Source organism: Thamnophis elegans, chromosome 4 (genome assembly GCF_009769535.1).
Source record: "Thamnophis elegans isolate rThaEle1 chromosome 4, rThaEle1.pri, whole genome shotgun sequence".
NCBI classification, from domain to species: domain Eukaryota; kingdom Metazoa; phylum Chordata; class Lepidosauria; order Squamata; family Colubridae; genus Thamnophis; species Thamnophis elegans.
This window is the reverse complement of record NC_045544.1, coordinates 108,336,227-108,359,040: the sequence shown is the minus strand read 5'-3', so window position 1 is coordinate 108,359,040 and position 22,814 is coordinate 108,336,227. Positions and strand designations below refer to the sequence as shown.

The 22,814-nt window shown below is 39.3% G+C and overlaps 2 protein-coding genes across 2 annotated transcripts in view; both read right to left on the bottom strand.

Moving 5' to 3' along the window:
- KIAA1841 (KIAA1841 ortholog) overlaps nt 1-3,937 on the bottom strand; it is a 42,054-nt gene extending 38,117 nt beyond the window's left edge. The window contains exon 1 of the mRNA XM_032214897.1: nt 3,884-3,937. The gene's annotated coding sequence lies outside the window, so the exon portion shown is untranslated. The remainder of the gene's footprint in view (nt 1-3,883) is intronic.
- Nucleotides 3,938-7,655: 3,718 nt separating this feature from the next.
- Nucleotides 7,656-22,750, bottom strand: PEX13 (peroxisomal biogenesis factor 13). The gene is made up of 4 exons (XM_032214994.1): nt 22,580-22,750; nt 15,286-15,983; nt 13,725-13,850; nt 7,656-9,753 (listed from the first exon to the last, which is right to left on the bottom strand). Exons 1-4 carry the CDS (start codon nt 22,627-22,629, stop codon nt 9,455-9,457), a joined length of 1,173 nt encoding a protein of 390 aa, XP_032070885.1. The 5' UTR covers nt 22,630-22,750; the 3' UTR covers nt 7,656-9,454.
- Between the last annotated feature and the right edge of the window lie 64 nt (nt 22,751-22,814).

Here is a 22,814-nt window from a genome sequence, read left to right as displayed (position 1 = left end):
TCTCTGCAGTTCCAGCCGAGGCACAAGAGGATGAAGTAGACCACCTCTGGGTTGAGTTTCAGGATGTTGCCCCTGGGGATGTGGACAAGGCCATGAGGGCTGTAAGTGCCTCCACCTGTGTACTGGACCCGTGTCCCTCATGGCTGGTTGCTAACAGCAGTGAGGTGACACGAGGCTGGATCCAGGCGGTCGTTACCGCCTCTCTTCGGGAGGGGAACTTCCCCGCCGCGCTAAAAGCGGCGGTGATGAGACCCCTCCTGAAGAAGCCATCCTTGGATCCAGCTGTTCTTAATAACTATCGCCCAGTCTCCAACCTTCCCTTTCTTGGGAAGGTTGTTGAGAAGGTGGTGGCCTTCCAGCTCCAGCGGTCCTTGGAGGAAGCAAGTTATCTTGACCCCTTCCAGTCAGGCTTCAGACCCGGTTACAGCACAGAAACCGCTTTGGTCGCATTGACCGATGATCTTTGGAGAGCCAGAGATGGAGGACATCCCTCCATCCTGGTTCTCCTTGACCTCTCAGCGGCTTTCGATACCATCGACCATGGTATCCTTCTGCGACGACTGCGGGAGGTGGGAGTGGGAGGCACCGTGCTGCGGTGGTTCTCCTCCTACCTCTCGGACAGGTCGCAGTCGGTGTTAGTGGGGGGGCAGAGATCGGCCCCTAGGCCCCTAACATATGGGGTGCCTCAGGGTTCGGTCTTATCCCCCCTACTATTCAACATCTACATGAAACCGCTGGGAGAGATCATTCGCAGGCACGGGATAAGATACCATCAATATGCGGACGATACCCAGTTGTATCTGTCCGCCCCGTGCCAACTCAATGAAGCGGCGGACGTGATGAACCGAGGCCTTGAGGCCGTTATGGACTGGATGAGGGCTAACAAGCTTGTACTCAACCCGGAAAAGACCGAGTGGCTGTTGTGCTTCCCTCCCAACAATTCGACCAGTACTCCATCACTCAGGCTGGGGGGTCAAATTCTACACCCCTCAGAGAGGGTTCGCAACTTGGGAGTCCTCCTGGATCCACAGCTATCCTTTGACCACCACCTGACGGCTGTGACCAGGGGGGCATTTGCCCAGGTTCGCCTGGTGCGCCAGTTGCGACCCTACCTGAATTGGGAGGCTCTCACAACAGTCACTCGGGCCCTTGTGACCTCTAGGCTGGAATACTGCAATGTGCTCTACATGGGGCTGCCCTTGAAGAGCATCCGGCGACTTCAGCTAGTCCAGAACGCGGCCGCGCGAGTGATTGTGGGTGCACCTCGGTTCACCCACATAACACCTATCCTCCGCGAGCTGCGCTGGCTACCTGTCGATCTCCGGGTGCGCTTCAAGGTGCTACTAGTCACCCATAAAGCCCTCCATGGTAGTGGATCTGCGTACTTGAGAGACCGCCTTCTGCCAATTACCTCCCTGCGACCAATTAGATCTCACAGATTGGGCCTCCTCCGAATTCCATCTGCCAGCCAGTGCCGGCTGGCAACTACAAGGAGGAGAGCCTTTTCAGTAGTAGCTCCGACCCTTTGGAACAAGCTCCCCGTGGAGATTCGTACCCTCACCACCGTCCAGGCCTTCCGCATAGCCCTTAAGACCTGGCTAGCCCGTCAGGCCTGGGGACAAAGATAATCGCCCCTCCTGAATGATGAATGAATGTTGCTCATTATTTTACTTTATGTTTGTCTACGTTACTGTTTGTATTTCCCCTCCCCTGATCTTATGTAAGCCGCCCTGAGTCCCCTCAGGGAAAAGGGCGGCCTATAAATGTTAATAAACCTTAAACCTATATGTCACTTTAAAGACTATGAGACTTTTTATGAAATGAACATTATAAGAATAAATATTAAAGGACTGAGAATTAAAAGACATCTTTAAGGACAAATCACTTTGCAAAGTTCTAGAAAGGGGGAGTTGACTCAAAACAATAGCCTGTTGTTGGGAAAGGCAATTAAGTAAGATTTGCTACACCATGGTGTAACGAATTAGCGAACACCTAGAAGTAAACAAAGTAATAGCCAAAAGCCAACATGATCAAAAACAGATCATGCCAGACTAATCTTATTGCATTCTTTGACAAAGTGACAAAATTAGTGCACCAGAGGAATGCCGTCGATATAGTTTATTTGGACTTCAGTAAGGCATTTGATAAGGTAGACCATAACCTACTACTAGACAAAGTAGAAGAATGTGGGTTGGACAGCATCACCACCAGATGGATTCGTAACTGGCTGACAAACAGCACTCAACGTGTAGTCCTCAATGGAACTGCATCGACATGGAGGGAAGTATGTAGTGGAGTACCCCAAGGCTCTGTTTTAGGCCCAGTACTCTTCAACATCTTCATCAATTATTTGGATGAGGGAATAAGTGGGGAACTCATCAAATTTGCAGATGACACCAAGCTGGCAGGAATAGCCAACACTCCAGAAGACAGGCTTAAGATACAGAAGGATCTTGACAAACTTGAACACTGAGCACTATCTAATAAAATGAAATTCAATGGTGAAAAGAGTAAGGTTCTACATTTAGGCAAAATGCACATGTACAGTATAGGTGGTACCTTGCTCAATAGTAGTAACTGTGAGAAGGATCTTGGAGTCCTAGTGGACAACCATTGAAATATGAGCCAGCAGTGTGCAGCAGCTGCCAAAAAAGCAACACAGTTCTAGGCTACATAAACAGAGGGATAGAATCAAGATCACGTGAAGTGTTAATACTTTATAATGCCTTGGTAAGGCCACACTTGGAATACTGCATTCAGTTTTGGTTGCCATGATGTAGGAAAGATGTGGAGACTCTTTCTAGAATGCAGAGAAGAGCAACAAGGATGGGGACTGGAGACTAAAACATGAAGAACGGTGGCAGGAACTGAGCATGTCTAGTTTAATGAAAAGAATGACTAGGGGAGACAAGATAGCAGTGTTCCATTATCTCGGGGGTTGCCACAAAGAAGAGGGAGTCAAACTATTCTCCAAGCTATTCTGAGGGTAGAACAAGAAGCAATGGGTAGAAACTAATCAAGGAGAGAAGCAACTTAGAACTGAGGATAAATTTCCTGACAGTTAGAACAGTTAATCAGTGGAACAGCTTGCCTCTAGAAGTTGTGAATGCCCCAACACTGGAAGTCTTTAAGAAGATGTTGCATAGCCAATTGTCTGAAATGGTATAGGGTTTCCTGCCTAGGCAGGGGGTTGGACTAGAAGACCTCCAAGGTCCCTTCCAACTCGGCTATTGTATATTGTATGGTATATTTTTGGAGAACAGAGAACCCTTATTAGGGGGACCAAAAATAAAAAGCTAATACCATAGTACAAAATATTGTCACTAACTGTAAACATCTCTACCCACACAGACCCATTATTTGACTAAAAGTAAAAAAAAAAATGAAGCAATTGGAGATTATCTGCCACATAATTATTTAGAGTACAGGTTTTCTTCTTTGCGTGTATTTTAAGGGCAGGAATTCCACTCTAATTTCTGTCCTGTACTTTTGTGAAGAAATATAGATTCTTTCAAACAATTTAAGCCTTATTTGAACATGGAAATGATAAAAAACCCTTGTAGTCCTGTAAAATGTTTATTTAAAAAATAAGTTAGTGATGTTAAATATAAATGCATAAAGCACTATATTCTTGAAACAAAAAGTCTTTCTCAGTACAAAAACTGAAAAAATGAAGCATTCCATAATATACATCACTATTTAGCTAGTTTCCTTGGCTTACCTGCAGTTCTTGCAGTAACTACTTAGCTGTAGGAAGCATCTTTCCAATGTCTAGTATTTCTTTAAATTCTTATCCTTCATTTATTTCCTGACAGCCTAAGCCCCAATTGCATAAACAGATCCAAAATTAAATATTAGGAAGAACATATATAGTATCAATTACCTGATGTACGCTTCAAAAGAGTCAGTGTTGCTTGCAAACCAATAGATAAATTCCTGTAAATTGAATATATAAAGAAGGCACTGTACAAACCTAAGCAACAATAGTACCATAAGAGAGAAGCAAATTATAACTTGAGTGGAGGCAGAACTTCAGCGTCAACTTTATCACACATTTTTAGAAAGCTCACTTTGTTCAATTCTAAGTTTAGAGAATACAGCATCCTAAACTGAACGTGATCCATCCTTGCTATCAGTCGAAATTTTTTGTTGTTGTTCTTTGAATCTTCCTTCATCTCTTCATCCTCCCCACCCCCTTTTATGCAATGGAAGGCAAGAAAGCCTGAATCACTCCAACCCACTGAGCAGCAGCTACCAGTTTATCCACACAAAATGGAGAGAATGTTTCAATCTATATACTCCTCAGGATATCAAACACACAAGTGCAAATACGCAACCCTCTCTCCTCAAATCCTGAGACTTCTCCCATTTTGTTATCGTAAGAAGTTATATTTTTTATTTCAAGGTACATATAAACATTCGAGGCAATACAAATATTGCTCAAACATTTTCATTTGTTCAGCTTTCAATCCTCCGGATTGTAAATAATAAGAAAGCAAAACTAAGTACCCATGGTAATAGCTTTGGATTCAATCCCAAAACATCTTGAGCCGCCTTAAACACTACTAGCACTGTCAAAATTACCATCAGTCAATTGCAAAAGGCAGCTATACTTGTGACCGTACCTCTAGCACTATCAAACAACACCTACCCATCCCAGGCTAAAAATGCCAAGTCTGTCTAAATACCTGGGCGACTATGCATCCAACTATTGGACTATGCATCCAATATATACATACATACAGTATATATTTAAAAATCCCTATAGGAATTCATTTACTGAAGTCTAACAATAGCTTCATAACCTCTCCTCTTTTAGGAATTTTACTATTAAAAAACATTGAAAATCAAGAGACACACAGTATTTTTTTTAAATGAACCTTTTTAGATACACCACTATCTAAGATACCATGCAATCAAATGCATCATGAATTGGGGAAGCTGCTGCTCCATCCGAGTCACTTATACTAAATTGGGAGGCAACGGAATTGTGCCATTTTTATAGCTCCCACTCACTCACCCACCCGCGCTCTTGCCCATCCACCTGCTCTGCCAGCCAGCCTCCTTAGCCCTTTGACAGTCCGCTCAGTCTCTTAATACCGCCCTTTTCTGATCAAGAGAGAGAGAGCGATTCGGGGAAGGGAAATATTCAGTCATTCATACCCTAAGTAGCCAATCCACGCGCCTCCCCTCGCTATACCTCGCCTTCCCGGGGTCCCAACAAGCCTATAGCAAACCTGGAGGGCTAGCGCACGCGCGCCTCCTCCTTTTCGTTTTTGTCGCAGTGCAGCGGCCTTCGCTGCTCGAGCCTCTCCTCGCACGCTTTCTTCCGCCCTGCCCTTTCGCGTCTGGTCGCCTAGCAACAAGCGACAGCGCCCTGTAATTGCAGCCCTGGTCTATCTTTTTTCCAATCAGGGCGCTCCCTGGTTGAATGGAAATGGAAGAGCGGAATAGGAAGGAGTGATTGGGGAGGGATTGATTGCGAAGGAAAACAGCAATTTAGAAAAGGGCGTAGATTAGAGGTAGACTCCCATGCGCCCCATGCCATGTTTTCTGTACGTCACTTGCTGCCCTAATGTAGCCTTCATTAAACATATTACTATCAAGATGCAAAATGGATGTGGCTTTGCAGCTAGAACTTAACCGATCTTACCTCGGTCTTTTTTAATGGGTAGTTAAAATTTACCTTGCAAGTCAATGTTTATTTTCTTCAGTTAGAAATCTTATCAAGGTAGCTATGTGGCATCTAAGAGCAAACACAGGCCTGAAAGCAAATGATAATTAGAAAATATATTAACCCTATTTTACCTTTATATGCTACCATCACCCAGACTCTTTAAAATTTCTGTTGACTGAACATTTTCAACTTGACCAACCTGCTCTTATATGACAAATTTGGGATTATGATCATTGAGACTTTACTGGCAGATTTGCCAAAATTCACCTGAGATTAATTTGGCTTGAATGAGATATAGTTCTGACTATGAAATGAAATCTTGAATGAAACTATGCATATGCTCCAGTTTCTTGTTCCAAGTAACAAAATGGGATAACAAACAGGGATGCACCAATTAAGTTCCAGATGAGTGGATAGTACTAACTGTCAATAAGGTAAATGATCCTCTTTCAAAAGTGGAGAGCAGATCTTCATCTCATATTATAACTATTGTGTGTGCAGGGCAATCTATTTGCAACTATCTTGTTTTATACTAACTACTGAAAAATATAACCCTTTTTTCTTATCCCTATAGCTTCATACTTGCTTCTGCTTTGAGATCACTTTACAATGTGATGAAGTAGCTGGGAATTTAATCTCTGGGATCATGCTATTGTAAAGGAGGAAAACAACTGAGAAGATCTGCCACTATGGACTTAATGGTGACCCTCTGTAGAGGTTAGGATCTTATCTTACATTTTCTATTAATATAGTAACCAACTTTGCTCCAATGCCATACATTTAACAGTGACTGTCATTTTATTCAACACCATCATCTCAAGAATTTGTGTACATGCATACACACATTCTTAAGTGATAAATACATTGTGGGAGAATGCATTAGAATGTGTAAAATACTATTTAAAATGATTTCCTGGACCCAATTACCCTTATTTTACCTAAATCAGAAGTTACAAATGTATATTTATCAGAATATATTTTGTGTATTATTTTGGGTTTCAAAAATGGTCAATTACAGCAACCAATACTGTGTAATATAAAAAGATGAGTGGAACATAATACCAATAGTAGCACATATTATAGTTGTAAGACTGATTTTTGTTTCAAATTGATATCCTATTTTTACTGTGATACCTATTTTTACTATTCCTTACAGAAAACAAGGCTGTACTCAAAATTCAGTGGAATTTAATAGATTTTACAGTTACTCCAAATGCATGATAAAATCTTCACTAAGGGTTAAATCATTTTAAACATTTGCATTCTGGCTCCACTAAAGCACATATGGTTCAGAGTTAGGATTCACACTGACATGCATATACAGTACATGCTACTTTGTTATTAAATAGATAGCCCTCAATTTAGACCCATAATTGGGATTAGAATTTTGGTCGTTAAGCAGGGTGGTTATAAAACAAGACATCATGTGACTATATCACTTAGTGATCACAATCTCAAACCCCAATCCAAACCATTCTGGCCTTGGTCCCTCCCATCCCCAAGCCTCAATAAGATAAGGAATTGCCTCCAACTTCCCCCTATTCACCCATCTCTGCCCTTTTGGCTGCTCTGCACTTTTCTTCCCTTTTTTTGTACCCTGAACCCAGCCCCTTATAGGTCAAGGGTGTAGCAAAAAGGTGCACTCCAACTCAAGGAGAGGCTGCTTTGTACACTACAGTGCCTATAGTGAAGTAAATTCACAGATAATGATTATTGTAAATTCAACTTCCCAAACTTCCCAAGTAGTGAAACCAATCAAATTCAAGAGTATTCAACTTTTTATTGAAAGTGGGTAATCCTTTTTATTAGAATTCAACACATTTATAATAGTAAAATAACAGAAAAATCAAGTATTTTAAACCTTGATTTGAAGGTCAGCTACAATCAGGAATCTACCCTTTTTACAACCAGATGATAGTTTCAGTAGGCAAGAAAAACTGATTTCAGGTACTTGATCCATGTCAATATCTTTACTTAAATTTCCTAGCATATTTTTGGAGGAAAACTGGGGTACCAATTTACATTGCAGGGTTTCATGCAAACCTATAACCATGTAAATAATGAAGAAATGTGTGCAAATGATTACTCAGGCCTGCCACCTGACCTACCTTCAAGTCTAATCCTAGTTTTTCATTTTTCTGGCTTTCAGCTTCTAATCATATCAAATTAGAAATTCAAGTATTTTAATTAGAAATTACTGCATTGCTTCCTCACTAAATGAAAAGAATAAAAGAAAATACTCTTAAGGCCCTTAGCAAATTAACAAAACATAAATGCTATGGAGAAAAAAATATTTCGACGTATGGTACTCTCATTTGAGATCTTTATTCTGTACTGTAATTTAACTGGATACAAAACAGTTTAGAATTCTTAAAAAAAGCAAAATTGTAGCAAAAGTGCAAATAAAGTATGTGTAGAAGAGTTTTGATTTAAAATTAAGGATGTCAATTTGTATTTTTCAATTTGAAAATCCATTTATTCTAAGAGAGAGAAAAAATGAGTGTATAATTTTGTTGTATTGTAAGTTCAAAACATTTTAAGTTATCAGCACTACAGAACTCCAAAGTCTATATATTTCATCTAATACATTTCACCCAGAAGTTAGTTTGTCACTTACTTTTGAAGCCTTCTTCAAAATAAACTTAGATTTTTATCCTGGCTATTGCAAATGGCATGGTCTCAGTATTGTATTTAATGTGATTTTTATGAGCATATCAATCTGACTTTGTAAACAACACCTCACATATTTTGGATACATAAGCCATGATCAACATTCTTACTAGAGAAATTACTACAGATTTACTAAGTAGAATGTTAAGTGAAATGACATAGTTAGCATTTGCAAGTGAAGAAACCAACTACAGGAAAACATGTATTTATCAGTTTTAGCAATCACTAGGCTCAGACTGCATGTAACATGATTAACTTTAAAACACAGAGATATTGCCAATTTATGCTGAGGTTGAGCCTCTGAAGTATTATTGACAGAACATGTTTCAGTAAAAAGATAGAGGGAAGTTGTTACATAATTTATCGGGAAGAACAAGTGGCAGCATAGCTTTTAACACATAACAAGTAACTTCCAATCCAAATTAAGAGGATTACATCAGGCTTCAAATGCAATGCTACAGAGCAATTTTAAAAAAACCCAGCTTTCATAATGAAGCATATAGAGAGAGATCTATCAGTATATATCCTAGAACTACAATTAGATGGCCTTTTTGCTTGTTTTTTAAGCATATTATATATATTTGTTTCTATTTAGTGGAGACATTAGTTTCAACCCTGTAAGTTTTCCTATTGCTAGTTATCTTCCTGAATCAGAGATTTTCCTTATCTCACAAGATGTACAAAAATGACAGACAGAAGGTATAGTCAAAACCTCTGAAAACAGTTTTTCTCAATACACCACAATGCTGCTATATGAAGCAGATTCTTTAGACTTTAAAAACAGCTTCAGGATAGAAAGCTATCTGAAGCCTTAGTGTCAACTTATTCAGATCAGAAGTTGGTATTTTTACTCTATAGTCAGCAATGTTTGCGATCATACAATGGACCTTAGCATACTTTATCCAACTGCCTAATGTTCAATGAACCTAATAGGGATTACAGTCAATGACAAACTTCTTTATGACTGATATTACCAGGTATGAATAGCACATTACCTGGATATTGTCAATAATTGTGTTTTGCTGTTTACTACTGAATGGCTACCCTAAAGTATTATTGGTGAGTACAGTCCAATGCAGTCCAATACTTCTGATAAATCTTCAAGCATCAAAAATCTTCTTTATTTTCACTAAGTGGAGGAGAGTTTGATCTGACAGGGGTTTTGTTTGTTTCCACAAAAGCAGCCTCAAAAGCAGCCTCTTGCTCTTCCAAAACACCAGCAGTTGTGTTTTCTTGACCCAGAGAGGTATTGCTGACTGAGGATTGATGCTCTGCAATCTTCTCTATCTCTAAGGTTTTTTTCCCTTTTCTTTTACCAAGTATTCGGACATAATTAGCTGGTATGAGTCCTGTTGTTTGACCATCACGGCTGGCCAAAAGCCAGCCACGTATCTTGGGTTGTCGTTCTGGTAAGAAAAACAAAACACATGCAATTACCAGAAAATTCTTATGTAATGACAGTGACCTAATAAAAGTGTATTAGAGAAATTAAGATTGTCAAATTAGATTTATATAATTCTCCTAGACTTTTCAAATTGCAATGAAAACCTATTTGACGAAAGATTTAGAATGCTTATGGTTAGCAATAAATTAGCCAAAATTAATGTTTAAACTAAATTATAGGATAGTGAAAAGGACTCACATATCTCTACAACCAAATTTCTATTACGAGTAGAGGTCCTTTAGATAGTTAAACCCTAACCCATTTTAAAGGTTAGCATAGAAATTGGCAATCTGTGCAGAACTGTGCACTGCAACTTACAAGAATCCCTGTAATTTATACCAGTTCTCGTATTTAACACAGATTGTCACTTTTGAACAAATTCCAAGGGTAGTACAGGTAATCTTCAATTTACAACAATTCATTGAGTAACCGTTCAAAGTTACAATAAGATTGAAAAAAGTGAGTTTTGACCATCTTTCACATTTATGACTATTGTAGCATCCCAATGGTCACATAATCAAAGTTCAGATGCTTGGGAACTGATTCATACTTATGACTGTTGCTGTGTCCCAAGGTCATGTGATCCTCTTCTGTGACCTTCTGACAAGCAAAGTCAATGGGAACCCAGATTCACTTACTAACCGTGCTCCTAACGTAACAACTTCAGTGATTCACTTAACAACTGTGGCAAGAAAGGTCATAAAATGGGGCAAAACTCACTTAGTATATGTTTCACTAAAAACAGAAATGTTGGGGTCAATTGTGGTCATACGTTGAGGATTACCTGTATATTGCCAAAGTCAAAACGGGATATAATCAAGGTGTGAATAATAGTCAACTGGACTATAGAGATTATAGATGGTATATCATGTGTATCAGGCACAACTGCATGGCACTTGCCACTTTGGCCATCTACAAAGCCAGCAACAGCAGAAGAACAAAGTGTACGCCCATACTATAAACGTGCTCTTTGAGGGGCAGTGCAAAACTGAACTTAATCCCAGTATCTTGTCCTGTTCATCCATAATACCTCTATCTTGCAGGTTTCTCTCTCTTGGTGAGTAGTTATGATTGAATTGACACAATACTGAATGGCTATTTCATAGAGTTTAATGCTAAAGAACAATGTTGCTCCTGGGTTAGTGATTGTATAGTATCATTAACCCCACTGTAAACCTATAGAGTTCAGAACTTGAGAAGAACAGCATTACTCTTGAACTCATGAACAGAAAGTAAGGAAAAGGTACCAAACTAGTAGGGAATAGCAATACAACCATGATCCTTAAGAAAAAATATAGCCAGATTCAAAATCGATATATTGTCATTGGCGAACTTAGCTAGGCATTGCCAATTTGCAAGCCATTTCCTAATTGTGTGTGTGATGCGTGTGTGATGCGTGTGTGATGCGTGTGTGATGCCCTTTAGAGTCTGGCCTTAAAAGCAGAGGTTGTCTTGTTTTTTAAACATAATCTAGAGAATATTTTTAAATGTAAGCACTGCAAAATGGTTGCATTTAAAAATATTAATGCTAGATTGTTGCCTAAATGCAATCTTGTTTCTGCCCACTTGATCCCTTCTGGATAAGGGAGGCTTGAGGGATCTATTACAGAGCTGGTGTGAGGGTTAGATAAGTCAAATCAATAAAATTACACTATGTATCTGATGGTTAAAGTTGTTTTTATCTACTTAAGAGTTGGAGTACAGTCGTGCTGGTCCTGTAGAGATGACTGGGGTTCAATCTTGTCAAGCTATCTGGGTAGAGTTTGGTTACTTCTGAGCAGGTCAATAGAGTCCTTGGTTCTGCCAAGGTTAGGTTCTTCCACCTGTGGTAAGATCCGTGCCTCTCCTGTTAGAACCTGACCTCCCAGGAGGTAGCATTAGCTGGGTACAAAGCCTCTTTGTAAGAGGAAACTGGACTTAGCTGTACTCAATATTTCCCCCACCCAATCTTCAACCTTTCCCTTTTGTCTGAAGATTTATTAAATTTCTATGCCACCCATTCCACTTGTTACAGTGATTGAGCAGCTTACAATATAATAAAAGATAAACAAATACTAAAAATAATTAAAATCAGAAAAATTGAGTAGACAAAATTGAATAGAAAAGTTAAAAACAAAAATGATGGGTGGCCTGGTGGTGGAGATTCCCAGCACAGCATCCAATCCTGGGCCATGGCTAAAATTATGTTAAGATTCTATTTTTCCTAAAAATAGCTTCACACATCAGCTAAGAATTGTTCTAGTCTCAGGACGGAAAAATTTGGGAACAACTAGCAGTCCAGCAAATACACTGGTGGCTAAGACACTGGCCTGGGATAAAGATGACTGCTGGCAGCAGTTTGGGATATCATCTAGGTTACATGCTATGGCTAGCTTCACACAACATGCTCAACCCTACTGCCAGATTAAAAAAAACAGAACTGCTGTATTCAGGTAATATGCTACATGCATGGCTGAATTCACAGAAACATTAAATCTTTAATTACCCAACATCATTTTAACCTAATCTGATTTATTACACAAACCAAGCCTCTTACACAAGAGTAAGCCTCTTTGCCTAGTCATAGGTAATGATTACTGCCTAGAAAATCTTTCAGGGCATGGGCTCTGGTTATATGCAGGACCACATTTTTCCAACTACTGTTGGAAAACAGTAGGGGGGGGGGCACACACTGGGGCCCATCCATTAGGCAGTACTATCTGGCAGGGACCAGGATGTGGGTCTTCTGTATTGTAGCTTGTTCTCTGAAACATCAAACTCCTTACAAATCATTTGGCTCTGACCTTGCTGGCATTTCATAAATTGGCGATGACATGGATGTTCCTTTAGATGTAGGTTTAACTGTAGATAGATGAACCCTCATTGTGGTGTCACTGACTTTTCTGTGCTTACATGATGTCTCATTGCTCTCAGGTGTCACTTGTTTTGTTATTTATTCTTTCATTCTATTGTTTTTTAATCTTGTGTTGGTTGCCCAGAGTTGCAATTGCAAAATGGGCCACTATATATGCACGCAGTAATAAATAAACTGATATTAAACTAGGTTTAGAGTGAACATCGTAAACCACCCAGAATCGCCTCATGGTGAGATAAGTGGCAAACAAATTTAATAAATAAAAATAAATAAATGTGAGTGCATCCTTAGCTATTCTTTTAGACAAGTTTATCTGGGAATATTCCACTGAAACTATGGGATTTAGTTCCAAATAAATCTGGATGGAAATGAACTATTACTATGAGAAAAAAACTGATATAAACTTGTAGATATGTGGGATGTAGTTGAAGGAGCACAGAATGAGTGAGCTGGAAGAGATTTTAGGAAATTAATGAAAAGACGCCCAAATATGTACAGGTAATCCTCAATTTATGAGAATATTTAAGGCTGGAATTACAGTCCTAAATTGTGCCAGTCATTGTGGGTTACCATGTGACTGCACTCAATTTTACTTTTATGCCAACATGATAATTGTTAAGTAAATCCACTGTACCTGATGGGTGTTTTTGCTGAAAATCCTAATGCCGAAAATGCCACCGTGTGACCACCTCCCTCCCCCGTTGTCATAATTTTGAAACTGGGTCATAAATAGCTCTCTGAGGAGGTCCACTGCAACTTTGAATGGTTGCTAAGTGGCTGGTTGTAAGTCAAGGACTACCTGTATAACTTCAAGCCTCCAATTAATATACTGGTTAAGACAGTCAACTAATCTCCATAGTGCAAATCCAGAGATTTCTATGAAAATATGTAAACAAGGACTTTCTTTATTGATAAATGTTTGCAAGTCTCTGCATGTATGAGATCAAAAAAAGTTTTCTCCTAATTTTTCATTAATCGTTCAATTGACCCACAAAGTAAGTATCTTTTCTGTTTTGATTTCTACACACTGCTCAGAAATTTGAGAATGCTGGACTATTTAAAAAAAATATATATCTCACCTTTGGGTGCCAATTTTAACATTTCACCTGCACGGAAAGAAATTTCTTCTTCTGAAATAGCATTGAAGTCATATTCTGCTCTCCCAACAACATGATCATCCTCTCCACTGGCCCAGTCACTGGAAACTGTTTCACAGAACAAAGATTAAGTAGTTCAATAACCTTGCTACTGAGTGTGCAACCCTGAACTTATTGAGAGGCATGATGTAAGAACAGTCTTTAGAACCAAATACGAAAATCCACTTCAAACTTTTGCAAGCCACTCTGTAAATAGTTAAAAGTTAGAACTGTAAAGTTTGTACAATGTGTGGCTAAAGTTTATGGTATATATATTAAAAGGAAACAAAACTCCAGTGTTTTATTTTTTCCAAAGTTATCCAAACCAGTAATACAGAAATTTTTACAGTCCTCTGTAAAAGACTGGATGTAGATGAAATAAATAAATTAACAGATTAAAGTTTAATATGCATGGAGTTATGTCTGTGAAACATGATCTGTTTTTAATTTCTTCCAAATTACATGCAAATCCATTAAAATAGTTAGATCTCCAGTATTCCTCATCGTGATCACTTATTTTAAATCTTGGAAGCAACTACAGTTACAGCAATCAATTTGACTTTTGAAAAGCTTTGCAGAAGGCAAGAAAACCACTTGAGATCCAGGTTATTCATAGTTATACACTATATTATGCCAGGTCTTAATAATAACTGAGTGCAAAATTAATGTTGCTAAGTGAAATATTTGTTAAGTGAGTTTTGCCCCATTTTACAACTTCTCTTGCCATAGTTGCAGTTGTTAAGCTAATAACTGGGTCGTTAAGTGAATCTTGCTTTCCCATTCACTTTGTTTGTCAGGTCATAAAAGGGGATCACATGATCCTGGGACATTGCAACCGTCATAAATATGAGTCAGTTGCCAAGCATTTAAATTTTGATCACATGACCATGGGAATGCTACAATAATCATGTGTGAAAAATGGCCATGTCACTTTTTTTTAGTGCAATTGTAATTTTGAAGAGTCACTAAATGAACTGTTGTAAGTCGAGGACTACATGTGTATGTATATGTATATGTGTATATATGTGTGTGTGTGTGTGTGTGTGTGTGTGCAAGAATAAACATTACAAATTGTGTGTGTGTGTATATGCATGTGTGTGTGTGTATACACATCCATACACAGGGAGTATTTTTAACTGTTTAATTATTGTTGCATTCTATAACTTTTAAAACTTTTAATTCTAAAATTTTAGGTAACATTTAAATTTTTGAAATTATGTTAAATTAAAATGAGTATATGAGGGAAATGAGTGGTTAAGGTTGATATATAATTTTTATATACACTCTTTGAGGGAGATGGGTGATTTAGAAATGTAAATATGAAGAAATAAAATTGAAATAAAACAAACATACTTGTCATTAAAGGCTGTCTGATTCAGTTTTCTAATTTAAAATAGATTTGAAGCAGTTTGCAAAGCTTACTCATTCTTAATACCCCACAGCTGAAATATCAGATGATATAAGATAATGCTTCTATTTCAAATTAAAGAAATGTCTTCTTTACCTGTTTCATCATCACTGTAGTTGGATAGCAGTTTCCATATAAGGTAGGGACCACCTAAAACCACAGCAAAGAATAGGAAAATGGGCCAGGATTTTGCAGAGTTAGCTGCCTTATCTTCCGAACCAATGCAGGCCACAGTTCCTTTGCTTTCTGCCCACAAATCATCATTCTCTGAGCATCTTCTCATACCCAGTAACCTCTGCAGATATCTGTAGAAATACCTTATAGTTCTGACCAATGCAAAGGCTGAAAACACCTTGGTAAAATGTATTTTGAGTCTGGAAAAGTGATTGGCAACATCCAATACAGCTCGGAAACTGTTGTAGACAGCTGAAAAAGTAGCATCCATCATCATGCTGACAGAGGCAAAGGCATGAACTATGCTTTCAATGGACTGAAATGCACCCCGGCTGCTTTCCTCAGCTTGCTGAACAAATCGACTGGTAGGAATATCATCCATTCGAAAACGGCTATAGCCCAAGCCACCATATCCACAATTATATGGGTTGTAACTTCCATAAAAAGAATTCCCATATGTGCCATAGCCTGAAGAAAAAGAGTTGCCATATGCAGGTCTGAAGGTGTTCAGAGCAGTGCTCCCAGTCTGTTGTGAAGGCCTTGGCAGAATAGGAGGCGGAAGACGAGTGAGTGTGGGCTGTCCAGGTCTGGTCACTTGACTGATTCCTACATCAGCAGATCTAAAATTCAGAAGTCTTCTGTTAATATATAGGATAATTCTTAAAAGTAAACATATGCACTCTGTGTATGTTTATAAATTCATGCTAACTATGCCTTATACCATTTTTAAAATTGTTCTTACCCAGTCAGAGGATTTAAAATTCTTTTTAACATAAATGTTTGATAAGCAAACTAATATTGACTCAGACTTTTTCAATATAAATTATGTCTTCTAGCAGGAAATTGTGAAAGAGTAAGACTGAAACTTGACACTGACATAAACATGGTCAGGAATGAGTATAAAAGTCCAGGACAAGATTAAATGCATCCTAGAATACTGAAAAAACTAGCAAAAGCTCTGACAGAATACATATGTATTAGCTTTGCAAAAACCTGGAGAACTAGTGCATCACTAGATGACTGGAGAGCAAACATTCCTATATTTGTAAAGGAGAAAAAGGAAGATTCAGCTAATTACAAATCAGTCCATCTGATATTTGGTAAGATTCTAAAGCAAACCATAGAGAAATAAATTTTGAAAACAATGCAGCAACTATCACAAGTTAGCACTGATTTGTTAAGAACAAATTTCACCTCATTCTTTTGATCAGGTAATCTCCTTAACAGATTGTGGAAATGCTATATGAATAATATACCTTCACTTTGAAAAAAAAATACTATGTAACGTAGGTCATGTTAATTTGCAGGCTGGTTCAGTGTGGGCTGAATGGCATTATAGTGGATATATTTTTGACTCAGAAATTTTACTCAGAGAATGACTCATCAGAGAATAGCTTGGCATCAAGTTGGGAGGGAGGTGTCAAATTAGGCACTCTAAATCAATGGTTTCCAAAGTGGGCAGTACCGCCCCTTGGAGACGGTGGGATGACTTAGGGGGTGCTAAGAGACGGGGGGGGGGGGTGGCAGAGGGCGCTAAGAGGCAGGGGGCAGCAGGCGGCAGAGAAGGAGCCGCGCTGAGCCTACAGCTTCAGCTGGCCAGCCTGCATAAATGCCCCTTCTTCATTGATCTACTCGATACTACCACTGCTGCTTCTCGCTGCTGCTGCTGTCCAACACGGCAACTTAAGCATCAGCAGAATCGATCCTAACTACCAGCAGCCTCAACCACCGCCGAGAGAGAGAGAGAGAGAGAGAGAGAGAGAGAGAGAGAGAGAACATATAGACATACAGAGAGCGCACAACCGAGCAAAGGGGGGGGAGTCAAAACAACTACATCGGAAGACACCGAGCCGCTCCCACGTGGCTCAGGGCTTTCCACACCACTCTCCATACCAAGCACCACGGCTTGGAACGTGCATGCTCCCTGAGCCCGCTGCAGACATGGGCCTCTCCTGTCCTCCCCCCTCCCTGCCCCACTGAATGGTTGCTTCTGGCCTCTTGCATACAGTGTATTCCTCAGGGTAGCCAGTCAGTCGGCGCGCGCTCCGTCAATCCGCACGCTGTGCACCAAGGGAGGCAGTATCATGTTCCGCAGGCAGGGAGCCCTCTTTCCTGCGGGTGTGCGAAGGGCAATCCTGGGACCGGGGATCCCCATATGTCCGTGTGGCAACTAAAATCCTCCGGCGACACAAAAAAGGGGGTGGTGTATGGTGTTCCTTGGGTGGGAAGGAGGCAGCAGGACAATGGCCAAAGAGAATTTCGACGTGAGCGACGACGAAGCAAGTTTTGCTTTTAGAGCAGTGTCTCTCAACCTTGGCAACTTGAAGATGTCTGGACTTCAAGTCCCAGAATTCCCCAGCCAGTATTCCCTGGCTGAGGAATTCTGGGAGTTGAAGTCCAAACATTTTCAAGTTGCCAAGGTTGGGAAACATTGCACTCTGCTAAGTGACTTAAAACCAGACATTGGGAAACTGGTATCACTTCATCAAATCCATCCATCACATTAAGAATTTACTGAACAGTGAAGTAGCTACTAAATTTTACTGAGTTTACGAAATTACTAGTTACTAAAGTTCTTGATAAACGACTATCAGACTTTGAAAACCTGTATCACTGGATCATGTTCAACATTTTTGTTGAATTAACATTAACTAAAAAGGTTTTTAAATTGGATTTTGAATAAATGTGCAATTAATTGTTACAGTTTTGAATTTTAGTTACTATCTTCCTTCGGTCGTGCAAACCGCCCAGTCACATGTCCCCCCAGGCCACGCCCACAGAACCAGTAGTAAAAAATTCCACCTCTGGGTGCGGGGCACTAAGGATCAGTTTGTAGCACCAAGGAGGCGGTGGACTGAAAAAGTTTGGGAACCACTGCTCTAAATGCTCAGCTCTAGATTTTCTAATTTTTCATTCATAATTTGCAGAAGTTTTATTTATTTATTAAATTTATACTGTACATTGTGCTATATATCAAGTTGAAAATCTTAAAATTGTGTTGGAAGACCAATACCTTAAAAGATAGAAATACAAATCTAAAAGATTGTTAGGTTGGAGAAATAGGCTAAAATTAACAGAACGACAAGTAAGCGTGCTGCCTGCTATTGAATATTCTTGCAAGTCCTGGATTTTGGGCATAGCAGGACTGGCTGTGTTGTCTCACCTTGGATATAATGGGCACTAAGGCCTGGCTGACTCTCTTTAAGCAGCTTCTGTTGTTCTCTCTCTCATACTTTAGTCTTTCCTGATATTTGCAAAGAAACTCTTGTCATCAATTAAGGATATTATCATTAGTCATTAATCCAATGGTTGTCCCTTTTCTATTTCTTTTTGCAGAGAAAAGATGTAAGGCAATCTTTAGGTGCACTGAGTTAATCAATCACAATTGCTACTAGGAGGCAATGTGGGATAAACTATGTCTGTTTCTTCCTCATGTACTCTCTCCACTAGGAGATAGAGCGAAAAAAGAATCCATGGGTTGTATTTTTGTCCCATTAGGATTAATTCACTGAAAGTGACGCTTGCAGGAAATTGTTTTCTTTAAGTTCACTTTAATGAGAACTTTCCTTCCTGCCACTGGTATACAGAAAAGGAGAAGAGAAGAATACCCTTTAGTCACAAGTGCCTCTTTCTTCTACTCCTCTATCTGGCTTTTACTCTCACATGAGGCATAAGAAATAAAAACAAACAAATTAAAGCTAAGGAAGAATGAACATGAATTTACTTTAAAAGTAAAATGTGGATTAAATATTAGGAAATCATAATGTTTTATGTTTTGTTCTGGTTTCATTTACTTTTTGAAATATACCAACAGAGAACTGAAATGCCCAAGACATTTTTGCACTGCTGTTTTAAAGTATCACAAATAGATTGTTCATTTTATTTCAGAATTAGTTCCACTGATACTTAAGTCCCAGTAATACTTTCAAGTAAATAAGAACTGGCTTTTAAAATGATTTTATGTAACAAGGGAATTTCAAATGAGTAGAGTTGCAGGTTGAGATCAAAGGTTAATTACACAACTGACTGTTTTCATTTCTACCCACATATATTACAATATGTATGTGAAACAAAAAAGCAAAGTAGGCTGGCACTTCTAAATTGTTCCAAAAACCAGAGTTACTTTTTAAAAAGAGAAAACAGCAGAAGGGAACATCTGATTGTAGCTGGACTCAAATACAGTATATGTTTAAGACTGAGAACATCCAAGGAGTGACTAGGTTTCTTTTGGGCAAAACATTGTATACAAATTTCAGCTCCTTAATGAAATGAGAACACTTTTATGGGTGAACCAATTTAAATAGTTTCTATTCGCGCACACACACACACACACATACATACACCCATTAAGTCCTCTCCCGAAAATAAGCCCTCCCTGAAAATATTGCAACACAGCAGCAGCCATGAGGTGCCCACATTTGCTGCCTCCTGTATTTCAAAAATAGTAAGACCTCCCTGAAAATAATGCCAAGTGCTTATTGGGGGGGGGGTCAAAAGAAAATAAAACCCTGTCTTATTTTTGAGGAAACATGGTGTGTATGTGTATACATATATTATAAACACACACAAACACACATAAAACATAAAATTAAAAATCAAAAATTGTGCATTTATATGATTTGAGACTGCCACAATCATGTGATTCTCATTTGTTTACAGTAAATAAAACATCCACTATATAACAAACATATTCATAATTGTCTTAAAATTGGAGCACAGTAAAGCACATAATAAGCTATTTAAATCTGATATCCAAGTGTAACCTCTGCACAGTATCTTTACAACAAATTCTACATGCTGACATAAATGTCAAGACTGACAAAACCTTGTTGTCTCTCAAGTTAAAGTCTGGAAAGAAATGCAGCCTATGCAGGTGTATGATGCAATCTTAATTATGTAGCTAGGAAGCAATAAGAACTGCTCTACCACACCTGTTTAATGGAAAAGAAGGGAGAAGTGGGAGGAAAGCAAGTATGTCCTAATAGTTGTAAACTAGCACAGTATGCAATCAACAAGCTGCTGCACTTTTAAGTAGAGACAGCCCCACTAGAAAAACCATCTTAAATTAAAATCAAATCAATTTTCAGAGCAAAATTTAAAACAGCCGGAAGCGAGGAAACCTAACTGCATAAAACATAACCCACCAATCTTTCAGGTATACATTCACACATTCCAGACAAACATACAAAGCTGACAAGCTCCAAGGTGGAAACACAAAAAGAAAGCAAAATATTTACAATGAGGTCATGTTTTAACCTTTTCCCCCAGAGTAAAAAAAAAAATCCTTAGAAGTAAACCTGATTGAGGGAGAAGAAAAAAAGAGGAATGCCTGAATTCAGGGGTGGGTGGGGATATCTTTGCCTTAAATTGGAAGAAAATTAGTGTGAAATACAAGTACTATATTTTTCAGAGTATAAGATACACCTTTTTTCCTCTAAAAAGAGGCTGAAAATCTGGGTGCGTCTTATACACAGAATACAGCATTTTTTGCCTCCTGAAGCCCTGCCCCTTCACCAAAATGGCCGTGCATAGCCTTATGGAGGCTTTCAGACAGCTCCTGGGGGCTGGGGAGGGCAGAAATGAGCAAAAAAATGGGCCTTTTGTTGCCCTCCCAGCCCCCAGCAGCACTCTATAAGCTTCCATAAGGCTATGCATGCATTTGTTTGGACAAAAAAGGCCCGTTTTTGCAAAAAATGGTAGGTTTTTTGCTCATTTTTGCTCCCCCCCCCAGGCTATGCATGCCTTTTATTTGAAAAACAACAACAACAACAAGGGAGGTTTGTAGAGTACCAAACCTTTTTTTTCCACTTTCAGAAAGCTGTTTAGTTAGAGTGGTTGATGAGAATTACATTGATCAAGTGCTGTCCCAGCAGAAACAAAGTTTTAGGTGCTACAGGTTGTCAGCTATTTCCTTCTCTAGCACATGGATAAATACACCTGGAAACATCTACCTACCTATCTACCTACTCTCTGTCTCTCTCCCTACCTACCTATTGTATTTCTCTCTCTCTCTCTCCCCCTCTATCTACCTATATACTACCTACCTACTCACTCTCTCTCTCCCCCTATCTATCTACTATATTTCTCTATTTTTCCCTCTCTCTCCCTCTACCTACCAACCTACCTACTCTCTCTCCCTTCCTATGTACTGTATTTCTCTATCTCTTTCTATCCCTCTACCTACCTACTTATCTACACACTATCTCTCCCTACCTACCTTATTTCTCTTTCTCTCTTTCTTCCTCTCTCTACCTACCTAACTACTCCCTCTCTCTCTCCCTCTATCTACCTACCTACTTTTAAAAAAAAAATGCCTCTTCAAAACCTGGGTGCGTCTTATACTCCGAAAAATATGGTAATGAAATTTGAGGGGGGAGGAGAGAACTCCTTCTTACAGTAGTGGCAAAAATTGTGGAAATCTTTTGGGAAAAGTGTATTTTCTAAAACTCGCTAATAACACCACTTTTTTTGGAGTAGTACCATACAATTATATATCAATGGAAAGATAATTTAATCAAAAAAGTAATGCAATAACTTTTATGAAGGATTTACTATTAGAATAGTAGTTATAAAGAAGAAAAATGGAACACATAGAAAAAATGAGATATACAAAAATTATCACATCAGTTAATACTTAGTTGGGTAATTTTTAGCATGAATTGAGGTCTTGCAATGTCTTCCCAAGGAGTGAACCAAGTCTTTTAGTTCTGCAGCTGTTAATGTGAAACCAAGATCTAATGATTGCTTCTATTAACTGGGTTTTATTGCTGGGTCGCTTCTGACTAACAAATTTCTTTAGCCTTTAGATTTTTAATTGTGTTAAGGTCTGGGCTATTCCCAGGCCATTCCAACAGTGGAATCAAACCTCAAAAATACACTTTTCCCAAAAGGTTCCCACAATTTTGGCCACTACTGTGTGTCTACTAGGCTTCCACTTATCCTAGAAGACGGAGTAAGACAGTTGTACCTCTTTTGCACCCTCATCTAACTCAATAACCGAGTGAATCCGGGGCGGAGGTTTAGACCCAAGGTGGGTCTCCGAAAATTATTTTTTCAACGACCACCACGAAACGCTTAAGCATGCGCAGAGTACCTTCCTTTCCCCACTAAATCCCCCCTTCCGTTTAAATAGTAACAGTTAAGCTCCGAGGTGGGTTTTTCTTCTTCTAGGCTTCTTCCTCGCCCGCCTTGCACCCGCAGCCACCGCCAAACTTACAGACGCCGGGTCTCCCACGGCTTGGGAGGAGGCGGTTGATTGGCCGCCATCACCGCTCAGGAGACCCTCGGGCGAGCGCTGCTGCTCCTGTTCCTGCTTCAGAGAGAGCCGAGCTATCGAACTTACGCCAGAAACCGCGCCGGCTTCTTCAGCTCGCGCGACGAAAGCGTCGATCCAATCGACTGCTTCTGGCTGCGATGCGTGCTTCCTATTTTATTTAAGTCAAAGAGAAGCG